Source organism: Alligator mississippiensis, chromosome 5, assembly GCF_030867095.1.
Source record: "Alligator mississippiensis isolate rAllMis1 chromosome 5, rAllMis1, whole genome shotgun sequence".
In the NCBI taxonomy this organism is placed as follows: Eukaryota; Metazoa; Chordata; order Crocodylia; family Alligatoridae; genus Alligator; species Alligator mississippiensis.
Genome location: NC_081828.1, coordinates 174,033,419 through 174,050,315, shown reverse-complemented (window position 1 = coordinate 174,050,315; position 16,897 = coordinate 174,033,419). Strand labels below are relative to the sequence as shown.

The window sequence follows — 16,897 nt, the reverse complement described above, 5'->3', positions numbered from 1 at the left end:
TTGTCTCCTAAGAGCTTTTGGCCCCCTGAAGTATTCTGGGGGCTAAAGAATTTTCAAGAAACCTGTCCCATCAAAATCAAATACTCTAGTCAAAAAAATAAATATAAGTACTAGGGGTGCACCAATAAAGATTTTTTGGGCTGATATCAAAGGCTGATCATTGACCAGCCATATTGGCTGATACCAATACGATAGCCAATATGCAGCCTGGCAGCTTGGAGAGCACTGTCTGGCTGGTAAGTCTGCTGGGGGAAAGGACATGGGGAAAGGGTGTGGAGGGGCAGATTGAGTCCCCCACAGTGAGGGAGGGAGTGGGGTTGGAGCTGGAGCAGGGGCAAGTGCTGCCCAGCCAGGGCGGGGCACAAGATAGCTGCAGGCAGTTTGTCTGGAGGGTGCAACGGGGGGCAGAGGGGTGGCTCCCACTGTTGTGTATACCTCTGGGGGAGGTATGGAGGGGCACTTGTCCCCCAGATCTGTGTATGGGGCGAGGGTGGGATGCCGCTGGGAGCCAGGGTCTGTGCCAGCCTCTTCCCAGCAGAGGCCCTGGTCTGGGGCTGCACTCGGGCCAGGCAGGGCGGGGTGGGTGGCGGCACAACTCGGAAGGGGAATCTGGGGAGGCGCTCCTCCCACTGCCACGTGCCTCACCCCTGTCTACCCTGAGTGCAGTCCTGGCCCAGCCTGCCCCCCCCCCCCACTGGAAAGAGGCTGGTTCAATCCTGGCCCCGAGCATGCAGCGGGCAGCCTGCCCTCACCCTATGCACAGATCCTGGGAGAACATGCCTTCCATGTGTCCCCCAGGGGTGCGTGCAGTGGTGCAACCTGACCTTCTTTCCCTCCCACCTGTGGTCATCAGATGAGCTGCCAACAACTGTACTGCACCCCGGCCCGCCCCGCCCCGGCTAGGCAGTGCCTGCCCCAGCCCCACCCCCACTCCCTCCATCACTGTGCGGGCCTTGATCTGTCCCTCCTACCAGGCCCTTTCCCTCCCCCACGTCCCCCCCCCCCCACAGACTTACTGGCTGGATGCTGCTCTCCAAGCTCCTGGGCTGCACTCCTGCCTGTGTGCATGCTGTAGCTGCATGCATGCATGTGGCATTTATTGGTGACATTATTGGCCACATCAGCCAAAAACCCCGATTGCTGATAACGTCTATTTTCTTTTTATTGTTGCCAATATGATATGAACCAATGTATTGATGCACTCTAGTAAATACATTTTAATCACAATTTTAATATCAAAATACAAATATTATTTGAATTATAAGATTATATAGGAGAAGCATATCAAACCTCTGATTAAAAGTAATCAAATGTTCATTAATCTAAATACCTGACAAATATTTTTACTATTTGAAATCTATAGAGTAAGATTAATTTACTATTTCATAAAATCCAATAATTACTAAAGCCTAAAGGTGGACAGCCTGTCAAGGAAGTGGACTTCTTATCTAGATTTTAGAGACTAAATTTCAAACATAAGTTAATCTTGTTTCACCTGAAGATGGGGAACTCAACAGGAACTAAAACTGGTTGAAGAGCAGAGATTCCTGGGTGAACCTGGATTTTTCTACTTGATTACTTGATCCAAATTCAAAAGCTTTCTAAAGAAATGTAGCAAATATAGAAATGTGCTTAATACAGTTATTTCATCATTAATATCAATGAGCATTCTACCTATTGGGGCTATCAGATCTTCCTTGCTTGTTTTAAATCCCCTATGTAAGGGACATCTGTTCTAAGCCACTGGCATAAACCACTGAAGACAGGTCTAGGTAACCCCACGCTGACCTCTTAACCTTTATTTCTCTTGCCTTTTGAAATCCTCTCCCTATTACATTTTTTGTTTGTTCATTTCCTTTGCTCTTTCCCTTAGCTTTGTGTCTTAAGTTGACTTAATTTATGGTAATTTTAAAACAGCTCAGGGCCTATAAGGGTCTACAGAGCTAACAACTGTAAGAGAAAGGATAGAGACACAGAGAGTAGGGCTGTGGCAGGGGTGGGCAATTATTTTTCCAGGTCAACACTCCTCCCTTCCCCCCACTGTGCTAGGTCAGAAACCGCTTTCCCCCACAACATCTCACCAAAACTCCCTAAGTGGTTCTGCTTCACACTCAGCCAGGCAGATGTAATGGGGCTGCAGATGGGCGGGCAGGGAACAGCATCCAGGATCAGGATGGGTGGCTAGGGCTGAATCAGGATCATGGGACAGTAACAGCATGGGCCCAAAGATCAGGGCAGAGCTGTGATTTGCTCCCCTCATGCCCCTGCCTGTGAAACAGCACCCACTGTAGGGACGTGCAGGCAGCAGATTGCAGCTATGCCCCAAGGCCCTGTGTTGTCACTCCCCATGATGCTGGCCTTGGCCTGTTCTGCTCCTGGATGCCACTCCTTGCTGGCCCATGACACTATCCTGTCCATCCGGCTGTATGCCCTGCTTGCACAGGTGTTGCCACGTTGTAGGTGCGGGGCAGAGGGGTTGGTGTACTTGAGCAGTAGGGCCAAGTCTGGTGGTGGTAGTAGCCAGAAGAAGTCACCGCTGCTGGGAAACAAGTCCAGCCACCATGCTGCCCTAGCCCCTCTGTGCACTTGCGGGTGGTGGGACTCACTGTACATACCATGGCCCGGGCTGTCCCCCATGCCTGGGCCACACAGGACCAAGGGACCTGCTGTGGACTGGACAAAATCCCTTGGTGGGCCGGATCCAGCTTGTGGGCTGTATTCTGTCCACCCCTGGGCTAGGGGTATGGAGTTTTCTATAGTTTCCTTCACCAATGATGCCTACAGGTCTTCATTCTTTGCCGGTTTTTGCAAGTCTCTCCTTGTCTCATGATCCTCCTGTCCCTCTTTTCCAGTTTCTCCTATAGATTTGAGAAACAGAGATGTTTTGAAGAAGCTGCACTTTGTGGTTTAAAAATGAATCTTCTTTTCAAGATGAGGGAGGTTCATTTGTAGCAGCTCTTCAGTGGTTCTCTCTTGTGGTAATTGCTATAAGAAGAATGCAGTTGAATAAGGTAGCATGGTACCAGGGTAAAGTAGAGTAGTGGGTTTTTACGCTTTGGTCAGATGTGGCAACTTTTTTCTGAGCCTCAGTGTTTCCTCTGGAAGAGACTGGTTTCTTTCTAAGTGTGACAGGCAGGATCTCCGAGATTTTCTAACACCCTGCGTGTCTTTATCTTTACAGGCAAAATGTGCATTTCTCCCCACAGTGCTGGTCTCCCAATGCCTCTAGGCATGCTGCCTGTCTGTCTTGCCTGTCATGCCTTGCTGTTAAGAAATTAAGGTCTTAATTAGGTAGGAGGTTGCCCTTTCTGGACCCTGTTGTCTAGGGCGTTGAGTACATGCTCTTACTGTCCCTTATATGTCCCATGTATCGCAGTTGTTTCTAACAACTGTGTAAAGCTCCGGCCTGAGGCCGGGCCCAACCCATTACAGTATTAGGCCTCTCACGACCTGCTCTGTTATGGGCCACACTCATACTGCCTCCCTCTCGCTGAGGCCTCTCATACTCCACCATCTCTCACACGGTCTCTCTTATACTGCCCTTACTGGGCTTCACTCTTACTGTCCCTCCTTTTCCCCAGGGCCACATTCGCCCTGTCCTATCCCAAAGGGTCCTCTGGCTTGATTCTCTTCACTCTGTGGCAAGCAAGCATGTGGCCTTTTTGCCATTTCCTGTTGCCCTCATCTGAACGAGCGCTGGGTGATTTGCAAAATACTGCGCAGACTCTGCCCCTGTCTTGTAGCCGGGTAACTCCCCCACAGCTGCTCTCCATACAGGGATTCTGACTTGCCACTTATTTCTCCGCAGCTTCTCCTCTGCCACCCTCCAATCGGCCTCAGGCCAACCTGTGGCCTCAGGCACCTGAAGGCTTACCTGGACCTAATTCGGTCCCCCAAGTTAACATGACCTCAACTCATTCCCCTTATTCTCAGGGCCTCCACTGGTTCTGTTGCTCTGATGCAGCCCTTCAGGTGCCTCTCTGCACTCAGTTCTGCATCTTCACCTCTCCTGAGACGCATACTGTGCCCCCTTCTCTCTGGCCATGCACCCCTGCAGGCTCAGGTACCCCTTGTCAGCGTGCCTGGCCCACACTTCTCCTTCTCTTTGCAAGGTCTTACACCCCACCGGGCTTAGGTGGCCGCAGCCGTGACTGGCCCAACTACCCACACTGCAGGGCCTTGGCCCCACTGGGCTCAGGTGCCCCACATGGCATGCCTGGCCCTAACTCCCTTTGATGTTGCATTACCCACTCTAAAGCGGGGGCTGGGGTTATTAAGATGTCCTTCCTAACCTTTCGCTTGGGCGGTAACTGATCTGGCATTTCTTGAGGGCTCCTATGCCGCTAGGAGCCCTGCCAGACCACCCACCCCCACCAGGGTGCAGTTTCAAGTCATACCCAGAACCAGGAGCCTCCAAGCCACCCCACAGCTCCTGTCTTTATTTCTGTGTTGTCTCTGGAGCAGCAGCTCTGCCAGGAGATGTTCCTTCCTCAGCGCCAGGCAGCAGCTTCTGCCTTCAGCCCTGCTGGCCTGAATCTTAAAATGGCCGCTCGTCAGGATTGGGCTGCACCTGCTTGCTGCCTGGCCCAGTTCTTAAAGTGGCAGAGTGCCATGAGTGCTCTGACACCCTTCTTCCCCTTTAAAATGGTTAGTGGGGAAGGGCTTTCCCTGCTGCATAGCCAACAAGCTCCCACAGAGCTTGCAACATCCCTTATTGGTGAGCATCCCACTGGCATTCTGCCACGCACATTTTGTGGGTGGTGGTTCCCAAATCAGTTTCTTTGCTATTTGTATTTTTTTTAATGTTGATATTTTGAGAAGCTTGCGCACCTTTTTATTGATGGGTAGATGTTGGGGGAGTACCAAGGCACCCTGACTAACTTTGTACCTGGGTAGAAATACTGAGCTGTCATTATTCTGTGTTCTTTCTAGAGTCAGTAGATCATGTTCTTATATTCTAATATTATAAAAGCCTTAAGCTATCTGTCTGTCTGTCTGTCCATAATGCTTTATTCATGCTCTGATTGGCTGACTGAAACAGCCAATCAGAGTGTGACTACAGCAATGGGACAGGAGGTGGTAGCACGGCAGAGTGCCGACATAATGGCGGGGACACGGGATGGAGTTGGGGGGTGGGGGCGAGGCCAGTGCAGCTGGCCTCCTCCTCCCCCCCCACCCCCGCTCCCTGAAGTCAGCAGCAACGGAGTGGATGGAACAGGGCGGGGGGTGAGGCCAGCAGCGGTTCTCAGCCTTATAATCAAGGTATCACTTGTCAGATTCAGAACACTTGTGGAAATGCCAGGTCTTTTCCCTCATTTTTTGATTATAGGGAAATGATGTTATTCCTTCTGTTGCAATCTTTTTATTTATTATTATTAGTTTGTGTTTTCAGCTGTAGACCTGGGGAAGGGAGTCCAGGGCCTGGGAAGCCTATAGTTTGGGGGCAAGCCTCAGGCTGGCTATTTGGGGAAGCCAGGGTCCTGGGTGATGGATCCTTGGCCTCCCGCAGCTTGAGTAAAAGGGTGTGGGGTGTGGGAGTACACCTTACTGAACACGTTCAGAAGTGCCCCTCCTGAGTTGCAGCTGTCTGTGTGATCCATACACCCTCAATAGGATTTCATGGCATCCCAGGGTGCCAGGGCCACCCCGGTTGAGAATCACTGATCTAAAAATTACCACTCTCATCTTTTACATTTCTTATGGTGAGGTATATAATTAACAGTAAAAAAAACTGCTGCTCAACAATTGCTGTCAAATACTTTGTATGTACTTTGTAGCTTAAGTTGAGGGCAGGCAATCTAAAGCCTGCTGCAAAGGAATTGCATCTGTCTTGTGGAGCTGGGGTGGTGAAGGTATTTGACAATGGAGGGAATCTACAGCTAGGGGTGCCATGTGGTGTATGAGAGGGGAGGCAGAAGCCCCCCTCCCAACATGTCCCGGGACCCCTCCCGACAAACACTGATACTCATGGCAGGGTCCGGGATGAGCGGCAGCTGTATGGAAAAGGTGCAGGCTTGGCAGTTCCACAGCTGCCTGAGCCTGCGGATCGGCGAGCCCCAGGGCCAGGGCCTAAAGGCAGCGTGGGACCATCAAAAGGCAGCTGGGGAGAGACCCAGCTGCCCTGACCTAGAGAGGGAGAACGCCGGCTGGGGAAGACTGGCTGCCGGTGGGGAGAGACGGGATGCTGGCAGGGAGACATAGGCGGCACAGCCTGTTAGAAGTGGCGGAGTGGGGCACATGGCAAGAAGCCTCAGTGGCAGCTGAGGAAACCTGTCAGAAAAAACCCCAGGTCTGGGCTCAGGGAGCTGAAGTCTGCCGGAGGGTCACGTTGGGGAAGAGAAGGGTGTCCTCACCATCACGGGCAAAGACCAGGCTGCTCCGGAGAGTCCAGGTACCGTGATGGGGAAGAGTGATGAGCGATGGCAAAACTGTGCAGGCAGCCTGGTGAAGAAAGAGGAACAAGCAGCAACTGTCCCAGAGCCCAGCAGGGAAGGGGCAAGTTCCACCAGGTGGTGGGATCAGGAGTGATTAACTCCTAGCCTGCTGGTACCTGGGAAGAGTACCCAGAAAGATGGGCGAAACTCCTTCTTTCATCCCCGGGAGGCAGAAGGGTCCTGGGGGCCAGAGTCCCAGGCACTCCTATCGGCAGATGCCGAACATCTCTTTGAGTTAAGCCTTTTTCTAAGCTATCATTAACACCAGGCTGGGGCAAGTTTAGTTACCCAAAGGTTGGTCCGAAGACAAGGGATTGATTCGGGGGAGATTGACGGCCAAACAGACCCGACCCCGGTCGTGGTGGTCTTCTCGGGTGAGACGATATCATCCCAGGGAGGATTACGGGGAGCTGAGACATCCCACGCCATGGATGTGGTAAGGGTGGGGTAAAGGGGAGGTTTGGAGCCCCACGAAGAAAGACCAGGGTCACGACCCGCCTGGGACCACCGACAGGAAACCGCCTCCCCATCTATCAAAATTGAAGTCGTGGCAGGCAAGTAGAGGCAGCGCTTGGAAACATCTATGTGGCCCCAAAGTGTGGTCTCACCCTGACGTCGCTAGGGAGGAAGGCACCTACCAGAAAGGGGCCGAAGCCTTACAGCACCTACCAGCGACACGGTGACATTTAGCTGTAGGGGAAATTGGTGACACATTGCAGTGGTGTGAATCAACAGTGGATATGTTGCAGGCAGCAGCCTGCCTTAGGCTGAGCTCCATTAACTAGGCTCACTGCTGCCCAAAGGTTGCAGACCCCTGGCTTAGCTTATAAAATAGTCATCTTTATGTGCAATTTGTTCCTGTGGTATTTGAAAACTTTTAGCATTTACCATTCAATTTTAGTGCAAACTGGAAACTAGAAACTGAAAATCGTTCAATTGTGAGGCACAAATTTGCGTCCTTATACCAAAATATTTAGTTGGTGGTGCAAATCAGGTACTTAAACCAGTTCATTTTCTGACTTGTAAGGAAAAGGTATTTTTGTCCTTGCAAAAATAAAAGTGTATAATTTGTTCCATATTTTATCAAATACATTTATTGGACTTTGGTCCTTTGAAAATGCATTCATATATTCCGGTTGTCTCTTGTTTTGGGTTATTTAGAATATTTATCTTGTATTATTCTTAAAAATAATCTTGGGTATCTCAGATGTGCTTTGTCTTCACAAAATGTAGAATAAGATGCACTTTCTGTTTTGAAGAGCAGTCTGACAACAATAATATAGATAATGACAGGCCAAAATTTGGGACAACACAGTGACTGGCCAGTGATAGTTAAAAGAATCTACTGGGATCTGGAATATGAGACTTACTTATCCAAGATATTAGTAGAATGCTCCTATAATATATCACTTTTGAATTTTATGGTTATGTTGTTTACATCTTAAGCAAATCTAACATTATATTCACTCTGTTGAGTCCATCAACTTCAAAGGGAGCTTTACAAACAGATGGTTGCAGTACTGGGCTCAGCACAATAGCAATAGAACACACAAGCAATCTAAATCCATTCACTTCTTACTTTTGCTTAGTTCCATAAAAATATTAGAGTAGATTTCTGTTTGCACTTAATGGTCCTGTCATTTTCCTGCATGCCATTGGATGAAGTTTCACAAACAAAGAGACTATTAAAGAAAAAGATACTTCACTATAGGTAAACTCAGCATCAAGGATAATATATCCTGGGTATTTTGAGTGTCTAGACACTGAAAATTTGTAAACCTGGTGAAAGTCTGCCCTATATACAACATGGGGGAGGGGCAGGAAATACAGTTTCCCTTTGTTGTGGCTCACTGTGTGATTACAGTGTACTGTATAAGGGAAATATTATAAATAATTGAACAAATAAAATATCCAGTATAATTATTTCTCAGAATATGATGTTAGAGATAAAATGTAAAATAATAATTTGTGCTGCCTAATGTGAGCTATCCAAGTGTTCCTTGGCCAGCAAGGAAGCAGCAAGCAGGCTTGGACAGACTGAAATGCTCCTAAGAAAGTACAGTAACTAGATACTTCAAAATTAAACTCCACGGGGTCTCTTCCTCTTCAGCCTAGCAATTTAGGAAGGCATCAGATTTATTTCCAGATTAGCAAGTAGTTAGCACTGCAGGATTTGTTTATTTGCTATGACGAAATGACACAGCAAAGAGAGCTAAACCCTGGGAATAGTAAATCAGAGCATTATCTTAAGTAAAATCTCATCCAGAGATTAAAGATTTTTTTAAAATTAAGAAAACATTCTAAACTTTTTTACTGCAATCTTTTATTTGTGCATTTTCATTTTGGTATCTGTTGGCCCTGTATTCAATGGGCTCACTCTTTACACGAGCTGAAAAAGAACAGCTGGAGCAAGGGTAGCTTATGCTTCATCCTTATTGTGTGTGGGTCTCCTCAAAATTTGGGGCGTCTTGAAGGCAGGTTTACATTTGTTCTAGAGAGCAACAGATCTGGAGAGTCCATTACATGGGGCAGGGATTGCCAAAATGTCTGGAATTCTTGCCACAAATCATAGTTGTGAATTGGTGCTGGATACTTTGGCTATATGCTGCCAAGGTTTTTTTTGTGCTGGAAGAATCCCCATTAGCCCATTTAAAACAGCATTGAGGCCTCTCCATATCATTTCATGGCACACAAACTTGAGAATGAACCAAGAGGTGGCCAATATTTCCACATCTCTTTTCAACCCAAATATCCTTTTAGTTTACAGAGCTAGATGATACTAATACCACTAAACCATCCTATGGGATGGTGCAGGTGGTGATCATCCCATGGTGGGATTTCATCAGGGAATGGTATTCTCAGGGTCGTTCCGCATGTGAAATGTCCCTAAACCCTGTTTGTACACATGCTCAAGGGGGTGTGGCTGTTTCTGTGTGCTTTAATTCAGACGGCTCCATGAGCTGCTCTGATTAAAGCTCCCAGACCGTCTCGTGTATCAGTGTCCCCACACTTAAAAATGGCAGTGGGGGCACTTTAAAGCTTGTTGAATGAGCTTTAGTTAAAGCGCCCCCGCCATCATTTTTAAGCTGATACGCGAAATGGTGGAGTCTTCTGTAGCATGGTAATTACCACACCCACCAGACTTGATTAATCAAGAATTCTCCACACTAATTACAGCACATCAGAGCAGCCTCACTGCTCATGTATAGGTGCCCTGAAACCCAGAGCATTGCAGATTAAGAAGGCCCATAAATCTGGGTCCAGGCTTTTTGGGGTTGGGGGTTGTTTGGTTTTTTGCCCCTAGGAGTTCCTTTCAATTGGTTAGTTAATCCTTTCATTTTGACCCCCTTCTATGGTTCTTTTAAGGTGTAGCTTGGTGTGATGGTGCTCATAATCCCTATGATTCAATAGCCCCAAAAGTGTTAAGGGACAGACCAGTTACTTCCCCAGCTGTGATTAAGTAGGATTAACTGGCAACAGCTGGGATGAAAAATTGGGATATCACCTCACTGAGTCTTCTTAACAACAACTCACCAAGAAGCTGTCCAGGGAAGAGATCCAAAAACTCCACAAGTTGGGAAGAAGACCAGTATTCCAAATTGTATTTTGTCAGCCTCTTGGGAAAATTAAAGAGCATACTGCGGGGGCTAGAGGACCAACAGGCAGATGTTGTAAAGGGAGGTGGTGCCTTTTATAAACCCTTAACCACACTCTCACTCTCGGCCTTGTCACTGGCTGTTATGTCTACTAAAAGTAATTGTTTTGTACAGGTGGCCAAAATCATGTGCATGCCACAAATTAATCATTTGCGGACATTCCGAGTTTCCATTGTACCACCACTTAAAAACATGTTGAAAAATAGGGGTGGTTCCAATTCTTTAAGTCTCTGGAAGCAACAAAGCTGCCTAAATCATAATCTTGTAAAATCAAAACATTTATTCTTTCTAAAACAGCAACATTGCATCATACCATTGTTTTCCATTATGATGGATTTAGAGATTAAGATTTTAGATTTTAAAAGTCCTTTTTCAAATACATGGGGAGTAAGAAGAAGGCACCGGGTAACACGGGGCCCCTACAGGACAGGCTTGGCAATCTGGTGATTGCAGCAAACAAAAAAGCTGACCTCTTTAATTAATTCTTTGCCTCCACATTCCTGAACAGGGACTGGCCAACAGGGGCCATTTCCCCTGCTAGGATTACAGACAGACCCAGGGGAGGCACCACCATGCTTAGGGTCAGGGATGACATAGGGAACTTTTGGAGGGGCAGGACATTTTTAAATCAGTAGGTCCAGATGATCTCCACCCAAGGATGCCAAGGGAATTGGCGGGGGTCATAGTGGGGCCCCTGGCACAGCTTTATGAGCGCTCATGGGGCTCTGGCCAGGTACAAGAGGATTGGAAAAGAGCCAGTGTGATTCCTATTTACAAGAAGGGGAGAAAGGAGGACCTGGGTAACTATAGGTCAGTTAGTTTCACCCTGGTCCTTGGGAAGACCTTTGAGAAAATTATCAAGGAACACATCTGCAAGGGCCCAGTAGGGGAGGTAATGCTCAGGGTCAACCAACATGAGGTTCATTGAGGGCAGATCCTGCCTGACTAACCTGGCTTCCTTTTACGATCAGGTCACAAAGTCCCTGGACAAGGGCGTCGAGGTGGATGTCGTCTTCCTGGACTTTAAAAAGGCCTTTGACACTGTTTCCTACCACATTCTCTTAAAAACAACTAGATGACTGTGGCTTGATGCCTACAGTCAGATGGGTGGCAAATTGGCTAGATGGTCACACCCAGAGAGTGTCGATGGATGGGTTGTTTTCGACCTGGAGGGATGTGGGCAGTGGAGTCCCACAGGGCTCGATCCTGGGGCCTGTACTGTTCAACATCTTTATCAGCAATCTGGATGTGGCTGTGAAAAGCATGTTGTCCAGATTTGCTGATGACACCAAGATGTGGGGTGAGGTGGGCAGGCTGGAGGGGAGGGAGAGAATCCAGCTAGGTCTAGATAGGTTACAGAAGTGGGCGGAAGAGAATAGGATGGAATTCAATGCAGACAAGTGCAGGGTGCTGCATCTAGGGAGAAGGAACCAGCAATACACCTATAGGCTAGGGAACACCCCTCTTGTCAACACAGTGGCAGAAAGGGATCTTGGAGTCACTGTTGACTCCAGGATGAACTTGAGCCGCCAATGCGAGGAAGTGGTTAGTAAGGCTAACTGCATCTTGTGGTACATCTGTAGATGCATGACAAACAGGTCCAGGTAGGTGATCCTCCCCCTCTATGTGGCATTGGTCAGGCCACAGTTGGAGTACTGCATCCAGTTCTGGGTGCCGCACTTCAAGAGGAATGTGGCTAGCATTGAGAGGATCCAGAGGAGGGCCACTTGCATGGTCAAAAGGCAGCGGTTCAGGCCCTACAAAGAGAGGCTAAAGGGCCTGAATATATTCAGCCTTCACAAGAGAAGGCTGAGAGGGTATCTGGTGGTCGTTTAGAAACTCACCAGGGGGGACCAGCGGAAATTGGGTGAGGCTCTGTTCCCCCGGGCACCACTGGGGGTTACTTGGAATAATGGCCACAAATTGTTAGAAGGTTTAGGCTGGACATCAGGAGACGTTACTTTACAGTTAGGGCTGCTAGGCTCTGGAATGGACTCCCAAGGGAGGTGGTGCTCTCTCCTATCTTGGGGGTCTTCAAAAGGAGGGTGGAGAGATGTTTGGCTGGGGTGTTATGACCCTAGCTCTTGTTCCTGCCCAGGGCAGGGGGTCGGACCTGATCTATTTAGGTCTCTTCCGACCCTAAGCACTATGAGACTGTGAGTTTTAAGTATCTAACAGGCAAATTTGTGGGGTATCACAATTTTGCAATAGAATAGTCTCAATTTTAAAAATTATTCTGCCAAAGGTATTTGTATAGGTACCTCTTTGATTTTAAAAACCTTTTCATGTTTTCGAAATGCAGATTATTGACAAAGAGATTAATCCATTTGTGGACAAATGGGAAGAAGAGGAACAGTTTCCAGCACACAAAGTATTTAAAATCCTTGGACAAGCTGGATTCCTTGGAGTGACCAAGCCAACAGGTAGGGGAATACACGACTTTAAAATAATTCAACTTCAAAATAATTGTTACATATATTCTCCTAAACCAAAAACTGGATGTAAACCTTGGGTTCAAATTTGAAATTTTAGGTAAAATTTGCTAACGTGCCTGTATTCCATTTTCCAAAGGGATTTAGGGGAATTGGAGGTCTAAGTCTTAGTCACTTTCATGTTTTAAAATGGGACTTGGGCTCCCAAGTCATGAAGGAACTCTTTATCTGTTCAAACTGAATCTGAACTTGTTCAATTTTGGGACGTTCAGATTTAGAACTGAATAGTGTATACCTCTGTCCTGTGCTTTTGCTCACTTTTCCCAATTGAGGCATTTACTTTTGCCTGATACAGAGATACCAAGTTTTTATACCTGGGTCATTAGAGTTTTGAAATGGCCAGTGCAAACACTTGCAATTAATTTATTTATCATAGGAGATACTGATTCTAGTGATATATATAATAATAATAATAGACTGTAACAGTAACAACAGTAGACACTGATACTGGAAATGGTAATTGCTAGAACCAGAAATCTGTTTTTAAATGCATTTTGCTAGACATACTGAATGAGCAGCTGATACTAGGTAATAAACATTTCCTCAGATATAAAACTTAAAGCCAAAACGTCACGTGGTTGACTAGAGCAAATCATTAAATTTCATATTTAGACCTTTACATTTGGTTGAAGTTGATTGTCACTCTGCTGCTGAATTTATTAGTGAATGAGACTGCTAAGCATCTTCAGAATAGTTGTCTTTTCTTTTTAGTTACCTAAATACAGATTTTGGTGCTTAGAGCATTCTCATTTGCAAAGGGTGAACTTTGTAGGCAGCAAACAGGTTTTCCTCATGTATTTACAAGGTAAAATGAAACAAAAGCTTAGTAAGTTACTCTTTTATCACTTACTTTTCAATAAGCAAGCTTTTAGTGTCATTCAAATGATATGCTTGTTAATAACATTTATACTTAAATTGCACAAAATTGAGTTTTGGTTATTCTGTAGCTGAGGTCACATTCTGGTTACATAATGGATAGCACAAATTGACAGGTTGCTAATTATACATTTCTCAAAATGGAAAAAAAAATTAAATGTTGGGTTGTTTCTGTTTGGCTATCAGTGAAATCAGTGTACATTTGTTTTCCATACTCAGTTCACGTATTGTTTTTCTTTACTGTATTTACAAGTTTGATTTCTGCGTGCAGGCAGTAATAATACCAACATGATATTTTTCTGTTTTCTAAAGCACCCACAGGAAGTCATTTCTTTCCAATTTCACTTTTTTGTACAAGGATGAAACATGCAGGTACTTACTCTTTGAGAGTAAATCCCATGTATAATTTTTCCACAAAAGCATTCAGCATCAGAATCTACCCTTCATTAATATTGATTCTAATTCTGAAATGCACAGTATTCAATCTTCATTAAAGTAAGTGCAATTTGAGGTAGTTCAAAATTGTACAAGATTGCATACCTAACTGTGTGTATCCTTTATGTGACCTGTACAGCATTGACATTTACTTTGCTTTCCCCGTTTAGAAGAAAAGATGGGAGTTTCTCTTAACTAGAATTCTGAACAATTTAAAATGTGTTCTTCTGAAGCTTTTGACTCCTAGAAGCCAAAATGAAATAGGCACGTGGTTTAGAAAAAACTGCAATATGGACACAATGTAAAATAAAAGCAAAAAGTAATAAGGCTTTATATAACTCATAAAAATAGAGAATGCTTGATTCTATTTAGTTGCAAAATTGCGTGGTTATATTTTTTAAAGTTACTTAAAAAGAAAATATATATGCTAGAATTTTTTAAGTTCTTCCTTTACAATTTTTTTACTTTGACCATTTTAAGGGGGAGGGGTCGGGGGGGGTGTTAGAGGATTGGTGTAATATACATGCAAATGTGCACATGCATGTACATGTTGTGTACATGATTATTTATTTGGCACCCTGGGTGAAGTCGTTAAGTGCAGCTTTCAGATGGTGGTAACTCTCAGAAAGATCCTCTGCTAATATAGTCGAGTGTATGGGGACTCTGACACAGACCACTCCCAGCCCACTGATCCCACTGCACTGGCTGTTGTCAGACTGGTGGCCTAGGACAGCTAGATTGGTTTGTGACTCCCAGATTTGTATTTGCCCACATCAGTGTCATGGCGGTTTGTATTACCTTTATGGCATCACAGCAGTGCAGAGACTAAGGAATCTGGCCCATCCTCTTAAAATCTAGTAAGGTAACCAAGGAAGATGACTCAAGTAATAAACCAAAAGAGAGATATAAGATCTGAGTTCTGTTTCTGTCTTTTCTATTCTTTTCCTGTATGTGCTTGGAAAACTCTTCTTGTATGTAAGTTTTCTATGGTAGTCTGAGGATCAGGGATCTGGGTTTTCTGTTTGCCACAAAAAATGTGGTAAAACCTGAATCTTCTCATTTTAAGGAGAAAAACCCAGATTTTTCCCCCTGGGGCTGCTGCCTCGCTGGGGCTTGGGGGCTGGGCTGGAATATGCAGCTGCTAGGCCTGAGAAGGGAGCAGGACGGAGCTGCAGGTGGCTCATCTGGGGTGGGGGCTGGCTCCCCATTGATGTGTGCAATCCTGGGGGTGGTAATGGGAGGCACGTGCTCCTCAGATTTGTGCTCGGAGTGGAAGTGGGTGCAGGCTGCCTGCTGCAGACATGGGTTCCCTAGCCTGCTGCCCTCTCCCCCGGGGCCTCCATGGCCCAGCAGGTGGAACCTGGCATGGCAGGACAGAGTGGGGCAGGGAAGCTTGGTGCCACTGCTGCAAGCCCCATGTTGCCATGGCAAAGCACCCCCTGCAGCAGGGAGGGTGGTGACATGGAGTTGTGCCCCTCACTGCTGCTGGCCAGGTAGGGGGCACCTCGCCATGGTGGTGCAGAGCTCCCAGTGGCGGTAACAAGCTTTCTTGCCCAGTACTGCTTTGGCCTGCCATGCTGGTTCCTGCCTGCTGAGCTGCGCAGGCCCTGGGGGAGGGCAGCAGGGCAGGGAGTCCTGAACCTAAAGCAGGCAGCCTGCATCCACCCCCCCCAACATGTTCTGCTCCAGCTGTGCCGTCCATATGGGAGGGGGAGCTGGGCTCTGTGCTCTGCTCTTCTGTAGCAGCTGCTACCTCCCATGGGTGGCAACTGGGGTTCAGGTGGTGCTCTGGGGGGCAGGGGCCTGCAGACCTGAGTCCCTAGCTCCAAAGTCCTGTTAGCTGGGGGCCCCCTCTGGCAGGGCTGTGGGTGGGGAGTAAGGGACACAAGCAGGGCTGGGGGGCAGGGGGGCAGGAGTGAGAGGCAGTGGCATGGGCAGGGCACTGGCATATCGGGGCTTCTCAGTGCCACAAAGCAGTGGTGGAGGGGGACAGCTGCAGCAGGACCTGCATCCTGATGAGTGAAGGGGGCAGAGGGAGCTCTGATTTTCCATAGTAAAAAAACTCAAAATCTATGTCAAAATTGATAAGTATTTAGAATGTGTTTTATTATAGCAGTTGAGACACTGGTAGGCTTCCAAACTGCTTTAAAATGGTAAATATATCAATAAAACATTGTGTTCAGTTGATACCTATATATAGTAGTGTTTCATTTTAATCATGGAAAAATGGATTTTGGGAGATTTAATCACAAAATTTGCGATTTTTTTTTTTTTAAACAGAGAAAACCAGTATCCCTGGTGAGGATAATACTGTTTATCTACTTAACGTGTTATAAAGCTTTAAGTAAACTAAGAGCTGTGTGTGGAAATGTAAATGATTATTACTAGTTTGCTAGTTAAATGGTATTTCATCATGTGATATTTTGTTGGCTCCCTTCCATTACATCTTATTTTTACAATCGGATCTCAACAGTTATGACTAGGAGAGAAAAGACAGATGGTGAGACATTTAAGTGCCTATGAGAACAACAGACATTGAGCCCCAAGTCTCTGCTAGATCAATGAAAATAGAGAATTTATTTTCACGGCAAAAGCAAATTGAATAAAAGAAGTGAAAATGGGTGAACTCAAATTGTAAAATAACTGAAAATGTTCATCTGTGCAGTGTCTTATGTGTTATCCCTTAGCACCGCTAAGAGTTTGCGTTTGAAATAGAGAACAAATTATGTCTTTCTACAAATTATTTTAAGGTAGAAATTTTCTATTGGAAGTAATGTCTACATCCTAACATGTTTTAACTCAATAACTGTTCACAGTTGTTAACAGTTCACAAAACTATTAAGCTCTGATTTGTCTGGCAAATCCAATTAGTTCTGAGCTGGCACTTCATTAAAAAATGCTGACAGCATGAGAACATTTAAGATTAACTTTAAAGGGCAAATAGGATTATTGGGTGAAAGAAAAATACTGCGCCCAAGCTCTGCCTGGTCCATTTTGCCATAAA

General features: G+C 46.2%; 1 protein-coding gene across 1 annotated transcript in view; it reads left to right on the top strand.

Moving 5' to 3' along the window:
* Window positions 1-16,897, top strand: part of LOC102570455 (probable acyl-CoA dehydrogenase 6) — a 180,138-nt gene that overhangs the window by 20,270 nt on the left and 142,971 nt on the right. The window contains exon 2 of the mRNA XM_019497759.2: window positions 12,393-12,513. Within this exon, the coding sequence (XP_019353304.2) occupies window positions 12,393-12,513 (121 nt within the window). The remainder of the gene's footprint in view (window positions 1-12,392; window positions 12,514-16,897) is intronic.